The 17,286-nt window shown below is 37.2% G+C and overlaps 1 protein-coding gene across 7 annotated transcripts in view; it reads right to left on the minus strand.

Moving 5' to 3' along the window:
- The window catches only part of DOCK3 (dedicator of cytokinesis 3), a 561,701-nt gene that overhangs the window by 198,885 nt on the left and 345,530 nt on the right, over nt 1-17,286 (minus strand). For all 7 annotated transcript variants that reach the window (XM_045079409.1, XM_045079404.1, XM_045079422.1 and 4 more), the window contains exon 6: nt 4,724-4,872. In XM_045079409.1, coding sequence (XP_044935344.1) covers nt 4,724-4,872 — 149 coding nt within the window. The remainder of the gene's footprint in view (nt 1-4,723; nt 4,873-17,286) is intronic.

Here is a 17,286-nt window from a genome sequence, read left to right on the forward strand (position 1 = left end):
TTCTGTAGTTTCATTGTTAGTGTATAAGAAAGCCACTGATTTCTGTACATTGACTTTGTATCCTGCCACATAGCTGAATTGTTGTATGAGTTCTAGTAGTTTGGGCGTGGAGTCTTTTGGGTTTTCCATATAAAGAATCATGTCATCTGCAAAGGGAGAGAGTTTGACTTCTTCATTACCAATTTGGATACCTTTTATTTCTCTTTGTTGTCTGATTGCTGTTGCTAGGACTTCTAATACTGTGTTGAACAAGAGTGGTGAGAGTGGGCATCCTTGTTGTGTTCCTGATCTCAACGGGAGGCTGCAAGCTTTTTCCCATTGAGGATGATATTTGCTGTGGGTCTTTCATAGATAGATTTGAAGTTCAGGAATGTTCCCTTGAAGCGTTTTAATCAGGAATGGATGCTGGATTTTGTCAAATGCTTTTTCTGCATCAACTGAGAGGACGATGTGGTTTTTCTCTCTTCTCTTATTAATTTGTTCTATCACAGTGATTGAACCATCCTTGTAGCCCAGGGATGAATCCCACCTGGTCATGGTGGATAATCTTTTTAATGTGCTGTTGGATCCTGTTTTCTAGGACCTTGTTGAGAATCTTAGAATCCATATTCATCAGTGATATTGGTCTGAAATTCTCCTTTTTGGTAGGGCCTTTGCCTGGTTTGGGGATCAAGGTAATGCTGGCTTCATAGAAAGAGTCTGGAAGCTTTTCTTCTGCTTCAATGTTCTGAAAAAGCTTCAGGAGAATAGGTGTTATTTCTTCTTTGAAAGTTGGTAGAATTCCTCAGGGAATCCTTCAGGTCCTGGGCTCTTGTTTAAATCAAAAGCTTCTGCACAGCAAAGGAAACAGTCAACAAAACAAAGAGGAAACCCACGGAATGGGAGAAGATATTTGCAAATGACAGTACAGACAAAAGGTTGATATCCAGGATCTATAAAGAACCCCTCAAACTCAACACACACAAAACAGGCAATCATATCAAAAAGTGGGCAGAAGATATGAACAGACACTTCTCCAATGAAGACATACAAATAGCTATCAGACACATGAAAAAATGTTCATCATCACTAGCCATCAAGGAGATTCAAATTAAAACCACATTGAGATATTGAGATATATTAAAACCACATTGGATGGCCAAAATTAGCAAGACAGGAAACAACATGTGTTGGAGGGGATGTGGTGAAAGGGGAACCCTCTTCCACTGTTGATGGGAATGCAAGTTGGTGTAGCCTCTTTGGAGAACAGTGTGGGGATTCCTCAAGAAATTAAAAATAGAACTTCCCTATGACCCTGCAATTGTACTACTGCGTATTTACCCCAAAGATACAGATGTTGTGAAAAGAAGGGCCATCTGTACCCCAATGTTTATAGCAGCAATGGCCATGGTCGCCAAACTGTGGAAAGAACCACAGTCTGAAGATGCCCTTCAACGGACGAATGGATAAGGAAGATGTGGTCCATATACACTATGGAGTATTATGCCTCCATCAGAAAGGATGAATACCCAACTTTTGTAGCAACATGGATGGGACTGGGAGAGATTATGCTGAGTGAAATAAGTGTGTAAACCTGGTGATTCACAGACCTGTACCCCTGGGGCTAATAATACATTCTATGATAATAAAAAATTAAAAATTAAAAAAAAAAGAAATAAGTCAAGCAGAGAGAGTCAATTATCATATGGTTTCACTTATTTGTGGAGCATAACAAAGAGCATGGAGGATATGGGGAGATAGGAGAAGGTAGTTGAGGGAATTGGAAGGGGAGGTGAACCATGAGAGACTATGGACTCTGAAAAACAATCTGAGGGTTTTGAAGGGGTGGAGGGTGGAGGTCGGGGTACCAAGTGGTGTTATTAGAGAGGGCACGGATTGCATGGAGCACTGGGTGTGGTGCAAAAATAATGAATACTGTTATGCTGAAAATAAATAAAAAATAAATTAAAAAAAAAGAAACGAAAGAGGCCATCAAAAGTCACTTCCACATCCATGAATACTTTAAAATGGCTTTGGCTGGCCCTTCCACTTGATTAGACAGTTTGGCTCTTCATAAAATCCTGGCTGGCAAACCATTTCCCAACAGAATTTTGAATATTTTACTTCACTATATTCTAGTATCCACTGTGACCAAAAAAACTTTTAAGGTTGGTGTAACTCTTATTCTTTTTTAAGAAGACTTGTTTTCAGGGTCCCTAGGTGGCTCAGTAAATTAAGCCTCTGCCTTCAGCTCAGGTCATAAGCACAGGTCCTGGGATCAAGCCCTGTGTCAAGCTCTCTGCTCAGCAGGGAGCCTGCTTCTCCTCTCTCTCTGCCTGCCTCTCTGCCTACTTGTGATCTCTCTCTCTGTCAACTAAATAAATAAAATCTAAAAAAAAAAAAAAAAAAGAAAAGAAAGACTTGTTTTCCTATTGGAAAACCTTTTAGGATCTTTTCTTCATCCCTGAATACTGAAATATCTTAAAGGGCCTTATTGTGGGTTTTGGATTTTTCCCCCTATTCTTTATACTAGGTATTTGGTGGACTTTCAAACTGAGACTCCTGGCGTTTTGGTTCTGGAAAATTCTCTTCTATCATTTTTTTAGAATTTCCTCTTTATTGTCTTTGTTCTTTCCCCAGAAATTATAATATCTGATGTGAGACACCCCCCCCTCCCGATTAAACCTCTGTATTGTTCTTTCTTCAACCTTTCCCATCTTTTTCTTTTATTTTCTCAGAGATAACATAAAATTGTCTTACTGGTCTCATCTTGAATGCTTTATTTTGGAAATCCCATTCTCCATTACCTTTTCGGCATATATTTTTCTACATAATGGGTCTTAATTCTCTTTGAGGATGCACAGAGGGGTTTTTTTTTTTTTTAAGAAGTTTTTTTTTTTACTAATCTCTAGGTGTCTTTGGAGCCAGGTTATTTCCTGGGGGCAAAGTATTTTTGCTTATCCTGGTCTCTCTTCCCTGTTGAAAGATTTTTTTTTTTTTTAAACACCTGGTGATACTGAATTGTCTATCCCAATTTAAAAGACACTAGAAACATGGGGAGTTCTTGCATATAGTGGGTGAATAGCAAGCTTCTCTTTGCAGTAAGTAGAAGGGATCTGATCATTATACTTTGGAACCCTTAAATGGCACAATATGGAGAGCTTTGCAATAAGTTTCCAGTGCACATTCTTATTGCCCAATTCTCCCCAGACAGTCTGTCTTTGTGTTTGTTTATCTGAAGGGGAAACAAATACCTGGATGCCAGTCTTTCTACTCATAGCAGTGGGTTAGTCCTCTTATATAATTTTAAGCAATACCCCCAAAGTACCGAGGCACATTCCTATCCTCCGTGATTCTGCAAACTGCAGAGCAGAACAGCTCTTTCATTAGCTAAACGTTCTTTCACATATACGGGGCTTCCTCCATCACTAAATACTCTAAATACTTTCCAGCTTCTAGCAATGATTTCATATATCCTCTTTATTACTGGGCCCCCTACCATTCTTTTTATTTTTATCATTTCAGTGATGTCTTGAGAGGGGGAGGAGATAAAGACTTGCACTAAAATATATTTAAGATGTATGTATATCTTAAATAGGAGGTGACCTAGTCACTTCAAAGTTCAGAGAACTTGACTTTAACATAATGAAACAAAATCACTTCAGAATTATATCAGTTTTATATCTAGAAAGAAATAAAATTTGAATACTATCTGCTCTAGTTTCCTATGCCAACGTCTTAGAATACTATGAAAACAGCGAAGAATCATACTTACTGCATAAATGCAGGACTATTTTTTAAAAATTTATTTTCAGCACAACAGTATTCATTATTTTTTCACCACACCCAGTGCTCCATGCAATCCGTGCCCTCTATAATACCCACCACCTGGTACCCCAACCTCCCACTCCCCCGCCACTTCAAACCCCTCATTGCAGCCTTCCCGTTGAGATCAGGAACATGACAAGGATGCCACTTTCACCACTCTTGTTCAACATAGTATTAGAAGTCCTAGCAACAGCAATCAGACAACAAAGAGAAATAAAAGGTATTCAAATTGGTAATGAAGAAGTCAAACTCTCTCTCTTCCCAGATGACATGATTCTTTATATGGAAAACCCAAAAGACTCCACACCCAAACTACTAGAACTCATACAGCAATTCAGCAATGTGGCAGGATACAAAGTCAATGTACAGAAATCAGTGGCTTTCTTATACACTAACAATGAAACTACAGAAAGGGAAATTAGAGAATCAATTCCATTTACTATAGCAGGATTATTTTTAAATGACAAATTAGTTAAGAATATTTTGAAGTACAGATGTAGATAGGTCTCATTTGTAGTGTATGCTTATTCAGATTAATTGTATGGCTATAAAATGTAAAAGACACAGAGTTCACATGAAAAAATAAAGATACAAAAAGATGAAACAGAAGTATACTCTGATTACTGATCTGGAATCAAGGATTTTGAGCTGGAAGAGACCTCAGATGATAATGCAGTCCAATTATTTAATTTTCCAGAAGTGAAAATAAAGACTAAGAGAGTTTCAATGTATAGAGCCAGTGAATGTCCTTTGCTAAACTAAAAGAAACAACTAGTCAGTAAAAATGATCAAAGCTTGATGGAGAATATAACAATGTCTTTTCATCACTAAAGAGAAGCTTTGATCAGGTACAAACTCTCTAAGAATTGAGTTAACATAAATGTAACTGAAATGCCCAAATGATATTCATACTTACTCATTACCCCAGTCCAGGCGCACGGTGATATGCCGCTTAACCTCCCGCACCTGATCCTGAGTAAGGTGACCAGACAGTAGCTGCCTTCGAAGGTCAATAAGTTCATTCATCACATGGCGTAGCTTGTAGAAAAGATCTACTTTGTGTTTCTGAAAGGGCATTTTTGGTGTTGGATGAAATGAAAAAGGGATATGGAAAGAGAATGAAAAAAGAAAGAGAAATAGTTAAACTATGAAAAGTGTTCATTTCTCTAAACCTCTAAAAAAGGCAATGTAAAGAGGAGCATATTTAAGAATCTTAAAACAAAGTCCTTAGTTTCTACTGTGTAAAAATCTCTATATAATGACATATAATGAGTAATATAATTGATCTGGATCATGCAAAGTACCATTTATCTCTACTCCATTCTGGACAATTCATTTTCCAGTAAATCGGAGTTACTAAACGTAAACAGAACAGAAAATTAAACAGGAACCTAGAGCTGTTCCCTCTGTCAGAAGTTCCTATGTATAATATCTCTGATTTCTCTAAGAGGGATACTCAAGTTGGGGAGGGCAGAGAGAGAATCCCTTGCCCCACTTTAAAGGAACAAAGGTTTCAATAAAAAGCCACAGTAACATTCACTCCAGGTTTCCAGGCCTCATCCAGTTTTAATTAGCTTTTGTAAACAATATGTGTCCCTAGTGTCACAGATTTCTACTCTTTTAAGTTTAACAAAAAGTGTCACCTTATAAGAGTTAAGTAGAAACATCTTAATGAATTTAATTATGGCTATCATAGGGGTTTCAAACTTTATAGGTAAAAAAATGTAAATGCCATGACAGTTGATGCTTGAGGAAAAAGATTTACTTAAGAATATAGATTTTAAAACTAAAGTCTTATTTTCACAAGTGCAATCTTGATTTAGAAATGTTGGGTTTCTGTTTCTGTTATAGAGAAGCATGATTTTATATGATAATTAAAAGCCTTAGGATGTAATTTAATTACAAAGAATACTCTTTGAGGTCAGATCAACCTGTACCATAGGGTTAGGAAAGCCTCTACCTGGAAATTCCTCTAAAAAGACCCTTGCCAAAATAAGCTTAAGTAAAGGAACTATAAATAAAATTAATAATAAAGCAAACTACAAACTTGCAGAATCAGCTAATATACTTAGGTGGCAGTGATCTTATAATTAAAACATTCAGGACATCATGCTACTTAGAAATCATCTAACGCAGCATGAGACCTTTAAAGGCCCAACTCATAGAGAAATTATTTTTAAGTAGAAGACCTTAGGAATCATGTACTCTAATGACATCATTTCAAATAGCATGTGGTCCTTTCTTCACTTGATGATCACACAGAGAAAAGTTAAGTGCCTTGATGGCACACAAGGCCTAAGAAAATTATATCATCTGGAAAATTGAGATCTTAAGGTAAGCAATAAAGGCAATGTGGTCTTTGCTTCCAAGACATGCATTTTTGATAAAACAGGGCCACCTATCTAAGTTTAAAATAGAAAGTTATTTTCCCATCAAACCACACACAGTAATCTATTGCATACACACATAAGCATTTATTCATTCACTTGATTTACAAATGCTTATAGAGCACCTGATGGGCGCTATCACTTTGTTGTGATCCAAAGACCCTACTTCGTGGTTTCATTCTAGAGAGCAGAGATGGACCAGAGACAAATACATAATGGTGGTGATAAGTTCCAAAAAGAAAATTAAAGCAGAGTGGAGTCAGAAGGTGGCCAGTGGTGGATTCACTGGGGCATGGGGGCAGGTACTGCTTCAGGTAGGGTGGTCAGGGAAAGACTTCTTTAGAAATAGAACTTTAAGTAGGAAGCTGAATGAAATAAGGGGACAGTATTTCGGAAAACTGGGGAGTTTATTACACTGTTAACTAATTGGAATTCAAATGAAAACTTGAAAAAAAATGAAATTTTAGAGGCAAAAGAAACAGCAAGAACAAATGCCCTGCTGTGGAAGTGAACTTGGCATGTTCATGGAAAACAGAGAGGTCAGTGCACCTGCAGCAAATTGAACCAAGAGGGGAGAGTCGTGGTGATTCAGTCAGAGAGACAACAGGGACCAGATTAGGCAGGACTTTTATGTAAGCCATGTGAAAGAGTTAGGCTTTCATTCCAAGCAAGATAGGAAGCCACTGGAGATAGGGAGCAGAAGACTGATGTGATAGGACTTAAAGCTTGAAAGCATCACTCTGAGTGAAAATAGACCATGAAAAAGCAAAGAGGAAAGCAGGGGATCCAGTCAGAAAGCCATTTATTACAGCAACCAACAGGATGACAGTTGATTAGAGAAAGGTAAGAATGGTAATGTAAAACTTTGAGGACTTGGAGATTAGACATGTTTTGTACGTAGAGCTATTGGGACCTGCTGATGGATTAGATGTGGGATATGAATGGAGACAAGGATTATTCTTTTTGCCTGGCCTGGGGAGCATGTCTGGAGGAGGGAAACAAGGTTCAATTTGGACATGTTAGGTTTGACATTGAGTTCCAACATTTACAGGCCAGGAAAGCGAGGAGTATCTAGCACAGGAAACTAAGAAGGAAAAAGCAGTGAGATGACAGGAAAAGCAGTAATGTATTAAATATAATGGGATTTTAAGGGAAGACTGTGAAATGCACTGAGAGGTTAAATAAAATCTCTATTTAATTTAATTTATTTATATTTATTACTGAGAGTTAGCCACTGTATCTGGCATTGTGGTGGCCATCCTTGACTTCTATAAGGGCAGTTTTTAATTCAAGAGTAATGGGAGAGAAGGGAATGGGAATAGGGTACAGACAGCTCTTTTGTATAATTTTTGCTAACTGTAAGCACAGAAATGAGGTAGTAGAACAGTGTTGTGCGATCAGGGAAGCTTTTTTTTTTTTTTTTTTTTTAATGAGACAAAATTTCTGGCTATTTTTATGCTGAAGGGAATGATTTAATAAAGAGAAAAAATTTGATGATACAGGTGTTAAGTCCTTTAGTAGCCAAGAAGAGATGGGTCCCAGGTCAAAAGGGAGGCTCTGTTTAGGCTGACTAGTCTATATATTGTCATAGAGGAGACACAAACAATTCAGATAATGGCACAGGCATTTGGGATATTGGGTGACAGGAGAACTAAATTTTTCTTCTGGGTGCTTTATTCTCAAGAAAATAAGAAGTAAGTTAATCAGTTGAGAGTGAATAGGGTGGGAGGGGTTGTTGGAGATTTGAGAATAGAGAAGATGTAAAACAGTTTCAGAGGGAGTAGTAACACAATCTCAGCAGGAGATAGGTAGTTCAACTGACAGATGATTTTGAGATTTGTGAACACTAATTAAAAGTATAGTTATGTGTATTTTTTTAAGCCAAGTATAATGATGTATATTGATAACAAAAGATAAATATGTATGTAGATATATGTATGTGTATGCATGTACATCTATGCACAAATATACACCACATGCACATACACAAAATATTTATGTAACATATACATGCACACATACACAATAATAATGCCAGAATATACTAATATAGTCTTTTAAAGAATTAAACATTTATTAATAAAGAGTTTTTAACAGATTATACTGTCCAAAGATGACTACAATTTCTCCCACGTACTATTCTGCAAAAATGTGACCCTCACACTCCTCCAGTATGAGATGGAATCTGTTTCTTCACACTTTTGAATCTGGCAGTCCCTGGGAATGCTCTAACCTATCAAACACAAGCCCAAGGAGCTAAAGGTAGTTCTACAAGCAGCCCTTCACTTGTCTGGCAGCTTCAGCCTCCTAACCCTTGGAATACACACTCCTTCTGGGAGGTTCTCTCTCAGAATCCAGCTATCCTGCTATGAAAAGCAAATGTTGCATGGAGAGGCCACAAGGAGACACTCACTGGAGTGTAAGCTGTCCCAGCTGTATGAGTGAGCCATCTTAGCTGCTGTGCCTAGCCCAGTAGAACCTTCAGGGGACTGCAGCTCCTACCTAAATCTGACTGCAACAGAATGAGAAACCCTATGTGAAATCTACCCAACTGTGCTCATTCTATCCAAAAAGTATGAAATATAATAAATAATACTAAGGTTTGGGATAGTTTGTCATGTAGATAATCGGAAAAACTGTACCCTATTTTTTCCAAATAGAAAAATCAGATATTATTTTTAATTATATGAAGCCGGGAATGCTAACCCTGCACTAAGAATGAAATGGGTCACATAATGAGAAAGTAGAACAATTACTACAACCAATGCAGTGTTAATTTCTTTCTCCAGTCCAACCTAACAACCTCTTTGACCAGAGGCCTTAGCACTCGAGGTTGCTCCACCAGTGCTGCTATGACACCACACTGCACTCTTGTTATCTGCTACCAGCAGACACACTCCAATCAAGGGGAGCTATCTGGAGCAACCAGCCGCAGAGCACACAATTTACCTAGGATCACCTGACACCACAGGATAGCTGAATGCCCCCCTCAGGCTGAACAATCCTATTCTATTGGGGATCCTGCTCCTCAGTAGATTAAAATAACAGTACAATTAGGTTGATGGTAAGGTTTAACTTTCCTGCACAATCATTCCTAGTTCCTGTCAAGCTAAAATAAAAGCAGGAAAACTTAAAAAGAAAAAGAACAAAAAGAAAAAAAATCTATAGTCCATCTTAGCAACATGCTCAGCCTCTCCAAAAGCTCTATAGTCTAATATTTGTCAAGAACAGTCACAGAATGTTTGGGAAGTATATTGAACAGTCAGCAGAAACTATAAATTTAGAATAATTAAACTACTCTGCAACTACATGCCAAGCAGAATTTGCCTCATCACTGTGAAAGAATCTCTGGAACTCTTCAGGAAAAAAAAATGTAAGTTTTAATTCTCCTGATTTTATATTTTTAAGATTTTATTATTTTTAAAGATTTTATTTATTCATTTGAGAGGAAGAGAGAGAACATGAGGGAGGGGAGAAGGAGAAACAGACTTCCCACAGACCATGGAGCTTGACACAACAAGGGGCTCAATTGTCAGCCTAACAGTATTCATTGTTTTTGCACCACACCCAGTGCTCCATGCAATCTGTGCCCTCCCTAATACCTACCACCTGGTTCCCCCAACCTCCCACCCCCGCCCCTTCAAAACCCTCAAGTTGTTTTTCAGAGTCCACAGTCTTTCATGGTTCATCTCCCCTTCCAATCATTAGTTTTTGATGTAGTGTTCAGTGATTCATTAGTTGTGTGCGACACCCAGCGCTTATCACAACACATGCTCTCCTTAATACTCATCACCCAGTTACCCTATCCCATCACCCTCTCCCTTCTGTAACCCTCAGTTTGATTCCTAGAGTCCAGACCAATTTAATGGTAGTTAAACACTGCATCTAAAGCTCAAGTTATTAAGAGCAGATTCCCCATCTCTTTCCGTTTTGTTTTACTTCTTACACATTCTTTTATTTATATATGGGGAGATGGCTTGTTTTCTCACTTTATTGTTTGAAAACAAACAAATTATTAAGAACTTGAGTTTAGGGACACCTGGGTGGCTCAGTTGGTTAAGTGTCTGCCTTCGCCTTAGGACATGAGCCTAGGGTCCTGGGATTGGAGCTCTGCATGAGGCTCCTTGCTCAGCGGGGAGTCTGCTTCTCCCTCTCCCTCTGCCTCTCTACCCAATCCTGCTCTCTCACTCTCTCTCTCAAATAAATACATTAACAATCTTGAAAAAAAAAAAACAACCTCCAGTATTTTTTTAATCCCTGCTAAATAAAGTCTCTTATCATGAAGTAACCTCTAATCCTACTCAAACTGTTTACATTATACATTGGAGCTCTAGAAGTCATCCCAGTGTAATATAAAAATATCTAAAATGCAGTACTTGCAACCCCAATGACTCCTCTGCCAAAAATATCTTTAAGCCCAGGAATTTAGACTGTCATTTTAGGTTGTTCCACAACATAGCTGGGCAAGCTTGAAATTGAGTTCAAAAGAAATTTCTGTGAAACAAAATAGTATCTAAGTCTAAGCTATTTCACAATGATCTTGAAGTACATATTTGAAAGAAATAAAAATGCAAAGCAGCAATGTGGAACTTCTTTTTAACCTGTTCACAAATATGGGGGTGTACCTAATACAATCTATTTGCCTGGCATACATGTTTATTCCTCCACCTCTGAGGGGCCAGGATATCTTTCTCAACCCAATCCGTTCTTCAACCCAAACATATCCTCCCTCACAGACTTAAAGATAACCAAAATGACACCCTTTGTAGTGTCAATCTTCTTTCATAACACAAGTATTTGCAGGAGAGCTAAGACTTTAGAAAATTCTTTCTACTTTAGTTTAAATAAGCTGATCATATTCTTTCCCTAGAGCAGGTAAGAATCTTGATAAGAAGGGAACATAGTCAAGTGAAAGGTAAAGAAATTATTAGTGATACCAAAATCAGAGATGGCAGTTGCTGATGTCAAGGGCACCCATTCACAATGCTGAACAGGGTAAATTTACCTGATAGTGGGCTGGGGACAGCTCAGGCATTCTCAGGCTCATAGGTAGCCATTCTACACAAGACAGAACAAACCTCTGCTTAAAGACAGCATTTAATCTTTCCCCTGGAGACACCTTTCCTTACATATAGAGACCAATAATAAACCAGCCCCAGTCCTCCCCATGTACAATTATTCCTTCCTTCAAATACTGAAGATAAAAGCGGCAAAGTAGCAACTTGGCAGAAAATAAAAGACTGAAATCTGAGGTCTGGGGACAAGGAGGGAAGAATACAGTTGGGGAGGGTGAGAGGGTTGGAGGGAAATCAATAAGAACCAAGTCTATTATCTATACAGAAAGACTCAGGGATTGGAGGTTCCAGGAACCCCTGAAAGTGTGTGTTTGTGTGTGTGTGTGGTGGGTCTGAAGTGTGTACCTGGGGAATGGAAACAGAACTGGTTATAAGTCTATTGAAAGTCTTTAAGACTCTTAACTATAGAGAACAAACTGATGGTTACCAGAGAGGAAGTGGGTGGGGGATGGGTGAAATAGGTGATGGGGATTAAGAAGTGTACTTGCTGTGATAAGCACCTGGTGCTATTATGGAAGTGTTGAATCACTAAATTGTACAAATAAAACTAATATTACACTGTATGTTAACTATCTAGAATTTCAATAAAAAATTAAAAACAAAAAGATGAAATAGAGTTTTCTAAAGTAAAAAAGTTAGAGTCTATTTTTTTTTCTATTAAAAAATAAAAGTCTGTAAGACCTTCACTTCCTTATCCCTAACTCTATTCTGCCAGGCTTTCTCCTCTGAATACCTTTTTCTTTTTCTTTTCTTTTAATTTTTTAAAATTTTAATAAACATATAATGTATTATTAGCTCCAGGGGTACAGGTCTGTGAATCGCCAGATTTACACACTTCATAGTAGTCACCATATCACATACCCTCCCCAATGTCTATAACCCCACCACCCTCTCCCTACCCCCTCCCCCCAGTGACCCTTAGTTTGTTTTGTGACAGTAAGAATCTCTTATGGTTTGTCTCCCTCCCAATCCCATCTTGTTTCATTTATTCTTTTCCTACCCCACCAAATCCCCCATGTTGCATCTCCACTTCCTCATATCAGGGAGATCATATGATAGTTGTCTTTCTCCGATTGACTTATTTTGCTAAGAATAATACCCTCTAGTTCCATCCAGATCATCGCAAATGGCAAGATTTCTTTGGATGGCTGCATAGTATTCCATTGTGTGTGTGTGTGTGTGTGTGTGTATACACACACATACCACATCTTCTTTATCCATTCATCTGTTGATGTACATCTAGGTTCTTTCCATACTTTGGCTATTGTGGACATTGTTGCTATAAACATTCGGGTGCACGTGCCCCTTCAGATCACTATGTTTGTACCTTTAGGGTAAATACCCAGTAGTGCAATTGCTGGGTTGTAAGGTAGCTCTATTTTCAACTTTTTGAGGAAACTCCATGCTGTTTTCCAGAGTGGTTGCACCAGCTCGCATTCCCAACAATAGTGTAGGACGGTTCCCCTTTCTCCGCATCCTCGCCAGCATCTGTCATTTCCTGACTTGTTAATTTTAGCCATTCTGACTGGTGTGAGGAGGTATCTCATTGTGGTTTTGATTTGTTGAATACCTTTTTCCATGTGATAGTTTACTCTCTACAGTGGTTGAAGCAATATCTATACATTGGAGGCACCAAACAGAACTGATGATGTTCAATGTAGGGAAATTAAGTAAAGATTATGTAGTAAACAATGGGACCCCTGGTTCCCTTCCCAAATGAAGTCCCAAAATGCTGACAGCCAGGCTTATACCTTCCTAGGAAGGAATATGCAATATTTCTCACTAGGAAAAAATTTGGCCCAGAGGAAAAGACTCAGAAATACTGATAGTTGCTCTCCTTCTCCCACAAAAATTCAGCTCCTCTTTGATCACCTATAGTAATGTCCACTGGTTAGTCAATACTAGCACCATTCACAGAGCTTTCTGGTAACTCTTTAATGCCTCATTCTTAAATATAAATAGAAAAGAATAGCATATAATGAACTAAACTTACAACATGAAGAGACCAAAACAATCAGAAAAATGGAAACTGGAGAAACAGAAACAATGTGAGAAGTAAAAGAAAATCTCAAAAAAGCAATAATTAGTATTTTCAGAGAGCACAGAGATTACACTACATACATGAAATGAGAAGAGGATTTAATGGAAAAGGAGAAAAAGATCCAGAGCCCAAAAGAACTTTTGGAAGTTAAAGATAAGACTGATGTAATTTAAAGCAAAACTCAGTAAAACTGATAGATTAGAAAGTTGAGGAATTCTGCCAGAAAATAGAACAAAAAAAGCAATACAATGGATAAATTGGGGAGAAAACTAATGAACCATTTCAGGATGTCTAATTCTAATAAAGAATTATAGGAAGCAAAATCTACGGAAACAGATGGGAAGAAACTGTCAAGGAACTAATACAAAACATGTTCCAGGACTAAAGGAAATGAGTTTCTATGATGATAGAACTTACTGAGTAGTCAGCATAATCAAGGGAAAAAGATCTAAGACAAACTGTTGTAAAACGGCAAAAAATGGAAATAAAGACATGATCCTAGAATCTTTCCTGAAAAACAACTTGGTCAATAAAAGAGTCTGGAACTAGAATGACATTGGACTTGTCAAAAAACAACAGTAGAAGCTAAAACATAATGAAGGAACGTTTTTAAAACTTCTGTAGTTTATTTGTAACCAAGAATTTTATATCAAGCCAAACTATCAACCAAACTAAGGGTAAGGGCATTTCAAGTGTGCAAAATTTTTAAAAAATTCTCCATATACTTTTCTCAGGAAGCTACACAGATAATGATTCATCAAATTAGGAAGTTAATAAAGAATTAAGATGACATTGATTTAATCTGGGAGACAGAGGGACCTAGGAAAAAGGCAAAGAAAATTGTAAGGCCAATTTAACACAGGAGGTTGGAAGGTTCCAGACAAGGTATCACTGAGAAAAAAATTAAACTGGTAAATTACCTAAAGTGTTTGAACATACTCAAAGGAGATTTTCATTTCTGCCAGAAGGTTAAGACTTTGAAAACAGAGGAAACAAAACAAATGAAAAGAGAAACAATTATTAACTACAAAAAAAAAACAAAGTTATACACGAAAGGAAACATCACCTTAGTTCACTGTGTGACTCAGGTGTGAAAGTAGTTATAAAGGCATAGTGGCAATTACATTTTGATTCAGCACCCACAACAAAATGGTAAGGTAACTATTTAGTAAATCTTGGAGGAGGGAAGAGTTTATACATATGGAAAAGAACATTGAGAACCTAATTTCTCATCTTATATACTAGGAGATCATGAAATGATACCTAAAATAGAAAAATATATATATATTAAAAGAATATTGTTTAGAAATATGAACTGTCAGAAGAAATAGCTAAAAGAACTGTATAAAACATGTATGCAGTGGGAATCAGGAATGGGGAGAGATAGGGCCTAGAACTACTATTTTCCATTAAAAGCCCAGATGTCTTTAAAACATGATTTTTAAAACCATATATACATATATCTTTGATATTTTTTAAAATATGAAATTAAATAACCCGTACCATAAAATGTCCTCCTATACCTTCTATCCCAAGTGGATTGCTCTGAGTCACAAAATTAAGCTGAGTCTCAATCCAGCCTTCACCAATGTTTGTTATTTTATTATTTTAAATATTAACAAATAAAACAAAACATGAAATAATGCAGTGATCCCCTGTCAGAATCAACAAAAAGGCAAGACCATTTATATATCTCCTTCCCAGAGTAGATGAGAAAGGAAACACATTTCACAGCAGAATGCCCCAGAGAAAGCTTGTCTCTTGACTACAGCATAGTATCTGTTCATTCACAGCCTTTACACTCTAGTGACAGTACATACAAGGCAGGAATGATAGCAGCTACCCTGCCAACCAAGCCTTCAGGATATGACTCAGCCTGCTGCAGCAAGGGAAGAGAAAAGGCAAAAAGTGCACATTTGCATCCAGTTATCTAGAGATGCATCACAAACAGTATTTTCACATCAGGCCATAATCCCAAAGGCATAATGGTATTGTGTTGTGCTAAGTCCTGCCCCTGTTTGCTCTAGCCCTTTTAGATGACTCTGTCTTACCTACCAAATAAACAAAACAGTTGGAAACTTTAATCAAAAAACACAAACTATTTATTCCCTACCCCCCCCCCTTTACTATTTACCCCTCAGGTTTATGACCATTAAAATCACTGTAAAATTTATCCATACAATCTTCTGCCTTCCTACTACTGAATCTTGCTCTTGAGTTTCATAATTCTTTAACATAGAGACAATATACCATAGGGGGTAAGGGTATTGGTTCTGGAGTCAGAATGTGTGGCCTTCTGCTTCAACCTTGTCAACTGTGGTGTCTTAGGCAAATTTACTAAACTCCTTGACTTTGGTTACTTCATCATTTTAACAAAAACAACAAAAAGAGAGCATTTCTCTGGGGTTGTTACAGGTATTAACTGCGCCTGGAACTTAGTAAGTGCTCTTAAGTATACAAGCAATTCTTGTCCCCCCTCCAAAAGATACTCTGCCCTGGTCTTGGCTCCCAAACATCACCAATGCTTCCAAATATGCTTCCAAAATATGACCATGACACCTCTGCTGGGAGACTATGTCTGGCCTTTGCCCTGGAATCTTACCATGTGCATATCCCTAATAATAATCCTTTTCAACCTCCTACAGCTACCCATAGTCCTGTTTGTATCCTTTTGTCTTATTTTAGTTACTTATGTATATAGCTTTCAAAAATTATTGTTGACTTTTGCCTGCTTTTAAAAATTTTTATATGAAGAAGTTTTATATCTTCAATGAGATGAACCTTTACTTTTGAAGAATATGCTATTCTGAATAAGGTAGACAGAAGCTATTTTCAATTTTTTTCTTCAAAAATATGAGAAACAATTTAAGCATTAAATTAAATTAAATTAAATTTAATTTAATTAAGATAAGTACTAGGTTTGACCTCACTGGGCCACCATCTGACTGTTGCAACATGAAGTATAAAACCAAAAATTTAATAAAAAATAAAGCATTTTCAATTAAGTTATTCTCATTAAAATGTATATGGTTATATATAACATTTAATACCATAATTCTCTGACTCTGATGTATCAATGACATACTACTGATGGTATTTACTGAACAGAATGTTGGTTTTAAACTACATAAAATTATTATTTAATCTTTCTGATGCTTAAAATTTATTTGTACTGATTTTACATGTTTAACATAACAATATAAATGTATATAGTTTATAGGTAAGTATATGTGTGTGTGCACACACGTGCATGTTAAAAGAAAATATTTTCATGGTTATGGTACACAATAAAAATAAAGTTTGGCTTATTCTTCTCATGAAACAAGATGGGATTGGGAGGGAGACAAATCATAAGTGACTCTTAATCTCACAAAACAAACTGAGGGTTGCTGGGAGGAGGGGGGTTGGGAGAAGGGGGGTGGGGTTATGGACATTGGGGAAGGTATGTGCTTTGATGAGTGCTGTGAAGTGTGTAAACCTGGCGATTCACAGACCTGTACCCCTGGGGATAAAAATATATTATATGTTTATAAAAAATAAAAAATTAAAAAAAAAGTTTAGAAACCATTACTCTAAATCACACAAACAGGTATACCCAGCCCTCTACATTATTCAAAGCAGCCATCCTGTGCGCCTCCTAATTTTTTGTAATTTCCAGGCTGGTAGAGAGAAGAGAAGAGGTAACTCCACTTCTTTCTATCAGCACAGCTCCATTTCTTTAATAAGGATCAAAAGATTAAGACTCGGAGTAGGAGATGAACCGTAAGAGACTATGGACTCTAGGAAACAAAGTGAGAGTTTTAGAGGGGATGGGGGGGTAGGGAATGGGTTAGCCCAGTGATGGGCATTACAGAGGGCACATATTGCATGGAGCCCTGGGTGTTATATGCAAACAATGAATCTTGGAACACTACATCAAAAACAAATAACGTACTGTATGGTGACTAACATAACATAATAATAATTTTTAAAAGAC

This window comes from Mustela putorius, unplaced genomic scaffold, assembly GCF_011764305.1.
Source record: "Mustela putorius furo isolate JIRA1106 unplaced genomic scaffold, ASM1176430v1.1 tig00000095_pilon_pilon_pilon, whole genome shotgun sequence".
NCBI classification, from domain to species: domain Eukaryota; kingdom Metazoa; phylum Chordata; class Mammalia; order Carnivora; family Mustelidae; genus Mustela; species Mustela putorius.